Source organism: Limulus polyphemus, unplaced genomic scaffold (assembly GCF_000517525.1).
Source record: "Limulus polyphemus unplaced genomic scaffold, Limulus_polyphemus-2.1.2 Scaffold2810, whole genome shotgun sequence".
Lineage (NCBI taxonomy): Eukaryota > Metazoa > Arthropoda > Merostomata > Xiphosura > Limulidae > Limulus > Limulus polyphemus.
Window position 1 is genome coordinate 17,261 of NW_013668420.1, and position 4,015 is coordinate 21,275.

The 4,015-nt window shown below is 35.4% G+C and overlaps 1 protein-coding gene across 2 annotated transcripts in view; it reads left to right on the plus strand.

Annotated features, from left to right (window-relative positions):
- Positions 1 to 4,015, plus strand: part of LOC106467957 (transcription factor collier-like) — a 148,532-nt gene that overhangs the window by 15,090 nt on the left and 129,427 nt on the right. For both annotated transcript variants that reach the window (XM_022396198.1, XM_022396199.1), the window contains exon 3: positions 3,401 to 3,464. In XM_022396198.1, the coding sequence (XP_022251906.1) occupies positions 3,401 to 3,464 (64 nt within the window). The remainder of the gene's footprint in view (positions 1 to 3,400; positions 3,465 to 4,015) is intronic.

Here is a 4,015-nt window from a genome sequence, read left to right on the forward strand (position 1 = left end):
TATAAGAATAGCTGATTAAGATATATTTTAGGTTTAATATAAGAATAGACTGATTAAGATATATTTTAGGTTTAATAATATAGAATAGCCGATTAAGATATATTTTAGGTTTAGATAATATAGAATAGCCGATTAAAGATATATTTTAAGTTTAAACAACATAGAATAGCTGATTAAAGATATATTTTAGGTCTAAACTATATAGAATGGCCGATTAAAGATATATTTTAGGTTTAAACAATAGAGAATAGCCGATTATAGATATCTTTTAGGTACCACGTTTAACAATAAAGCGTGGTTCATCATGCATTGAGCACATTTGGAAGAGATTTGACGCTTGTATGACATGGCGTAGGTATGATAATAAACATAGCGAATAATACATGTTTTGTATTCACGGAGAAAGGAACGAACTCACAAATTAACGACAGTAGTTGTGTATTAACAGTGTCGCAGCCTTGGAGATAATTTCAAACTCAAAATAAAAAGTGGGTTTTTACTTTTGCTTCTGCATAAAAGCAATCTCTTTCAAATGCAAATACGATAATGAGGGTATACATATATATGTATATATTCTGTTATATTTATAAATGTACATATATACATATCCACAGCTATCTACAAGAATCTTTGTGTTTGTATACATACATGTGTGTGTGTGTGTCACGTTTTACACTGTAGGTTAATATACCCAGTGCAACCATACATACATGTATTATGTTCATCACTTACAGATAAGGCCTATCAATTGCTTTATGTTAAACATAAATAGCTGTTTCATGTTGTTCAAATCTCCCAGCCGCACCTTTGTGTAATATTAGAATAATGTAACATAGGGTCTCGTTATCCAGCTCCCTTTGTGTATGTACTTCTTATATTAAAGAAGAGTCTGAAGTGCGTGTTAACTCCTTACCTCAGCCACCAAAGGTGGACGGAGGTTATGTTTTCACTCCTGTGTGTGTGTGTGTTTGTCAGGAATATTTCTCGAAAATGGCTGAATGGATTTTGACGAAAGTTGGTATATACATTTGGACTATGATCCAATATAGAAGTGATTAGTTTTTGGAGGTTCAAGGTCACAGCAAGGTCAAGAATATAAAAAACTCTTTCTGTTAACATGGGGACCGATTTGTCACACTATTTTTGCTCTATAACTTAATCAAAATTAATCGAATTTTGATGAAACCTGGTTGAATGTTATCCCTCATTGTTCTGCCAAAAAATGGTCTGTGCAGGTTGGTAACAACGGACATACGGACATATTTTCGTATTTTTTCAGGGCCGAATATGATCAATACTGCGTGGCTGTGGTATGCGCTCTACTGAGTGTCCCTCTAGTTTATATATGTTACGCTCTACTGAGTGTCCCTCTAGTTCATATATCTTGCGCTCTACTGAGTGTCCCTCTAGTTTATATATCTTGCTCTCTACTGAGTGTCCCTCTAGTTTGTATATGTTGGGATCTACTGAGTGTCCCTCTAGTTTGTATATGTTGGGATCTACTGAGTGTCCCTCTAGTTTGTATATGTTGGGCTCTAATGAGTGTCCTCTAGTTTATATATTTTGCGCTCTACTGAGTGTCCCTCTAGATTGTATATGTTGGGCTCTACTGAGTGTCCCTCTAGTTTATATATTTTCCGCTCTACTGAGTGTCCCTCTAGATTGTATATGTTGGGCTCTACTGAGTGTCCCTCTAGTTTGTATGTGTTGGGCTCTACTGAGTGTCCCTCTAGTTTGTATATAAGCTTGCTAAAACTGTATATATTTCCTACAAATAAAATGTAAGGTTAATTTTGAGGTCAAAGTGCATCTCTTATTCCACTTCAAATTTTATCGGTCTAGGAACTTCATTAATGAAGGAACGTACCCATTCATATTGCCTGGGTTTGTGGTTCTAGCTAGGAAGTAACTTATAGCACGTAACCATTCATAACAAAGCATTTTTTAACATCGCACACATATTACGTTAAATGAAAAGTAACTGACAGAATCTAAGCAGCATTGAATTATTAACTTATGAATTTATGAGATTATACATAGTATATAGACAGGTAAGCTAGTACACGTAGTAAACGTATTCCAACATATTGAATATATAATGATATTAAGTTAGACCGAAAATATTATATTTTATTACTGCATTAAAGGCTTTGTATTTATTTCTACAGTAACGTCGCCCAGATACTCATAGTGACTGGAGATTACTTATTTCAGAATGTTTCAAAACGTTTGTTTTTGCAAGTATTATGGAATAATACACCGGTATTGGTTGTTTAATTACGTGAACCAGCGTTGTAATGGTTTCCTGTGGTGTAGATAGAAGATGATAGAATATATTGAGGAACAAAACACCTCGACGACTCTTTGCTAGATACGAAAGCTGTCACTAGGACTCCCTCAGCAAATCAAGATGTTGACATTAACACAGCGGGCGCACACGTGCATGCTAGGAAGCCGTGATATAGGGTTGCCGTAATGGCGGCTGACTGCCCAAGCGGCGGGATCGTCGAAGTTAAGAGCGCGTGAGGACCGTGTAGACGTTCCCAAAGAACGCACGAGAAATCGGATCGCATAGAGTTCGAGTGGAGGTGATAATGCTTTGTTAGGTGGCGCACAGGATTTCGTCCATAATGACAAAAGACAACACATCAAGACTTCGGTGAGTCAACAACAGAACCTAATAAATGTGCCATTATAGCGCACACTGTTGACAGTAGCTGTTACTGATCGTAATAACAGCCACAATACATATACAAATAGCTAACAAATTCTCCCACTATTCCAGAAATGTATTACTTTATCTTATTTACTAGATACCGTCATTATAAGTAATAAAGAGGTGACTAATGAGGATTTCTGCTACATGGGGACAGTTAAGTGTTTGCAAGGGATCGAAACCTGAAGATGTAAGGGGAACCCATTGAAAAATTCATTGAGGTTTGGGTAATCAAAACGCGCATCTTCAGGTCTAGAAACACATGTAAGATAACCATGTGTATACATATAGTAAACTTATGTGTATTACCCTTGAATGGTTTTACTAACATAATCTTCACCTAGTGTAAGCAGAGAAAACACGAGGCAGAAACATATATCACAAACTAACTTCATCATACTTAAGCAGAATGACCCGATTACATCACAATAAAGTAATACCACCATCTTCACGAGAGCATGTTCTATGTAATTGTGGATGTGACGTCTTAAAGTCTGAAAGGAGAGTGTAAATTAGTTCAAAACATAGTATTCTGGGTTTACAAAGAATGTCTGTTTTTCGTGTGTTTTTTTCAAAATAAGTCCCTATTATGACATGTCGACTTAATTTCTACTTCCATAATTCTCGTTAGTTTTTTTATATAAATAATTACGCTTCATTTCATGTTTTTTTTTTCATTTCAAGGAAAGTGACGGAGAGAAGACCAACAATGGTATACATTATCGGCTCCAGTTGCTATACGCCAGTGGTGAGTTTAGTTTCACATGTCTCTAACAAATTTATGTATTATGGAAATTTAAATGCGCTATTTTACTGGAGTTACACGAGTTTGTCGTATGAGTGTAAACTAGAATGCAAACCCCTTCTTCTTCAAATATTTTTGTAATTACAGTTGAGCTTCGACATTTGATATATATGTGTTGGTTTCCATGCAAGAATGGTCACTCTAAACTGAGTGAGAATAGCGGCTTGAATTCTACATAATGTAAGAAAATAAATATTGTATGTCTTTAAATCGCAAAACCTTCGATTTATTCCAAAGAAAGCCAAATAGTTTATATTTGTTATACTTATTGTGTATGTGGTCTTCGAAATTACCACTCTACTAGTTACGTATACTTATTGTGTATGTGGTCTTAGAAATTACCACTATACTAGTTACGTATACTTATTGTGTATGTGGTCTTGGAAATTACCACCGTACTAGTTACGTATACTTATTGTGTATGTGGTCTTGGAAATTACCACTCTACTTGTTACGTATACTTATTGTGTATGTGGTCTTGGAAATTACCACCG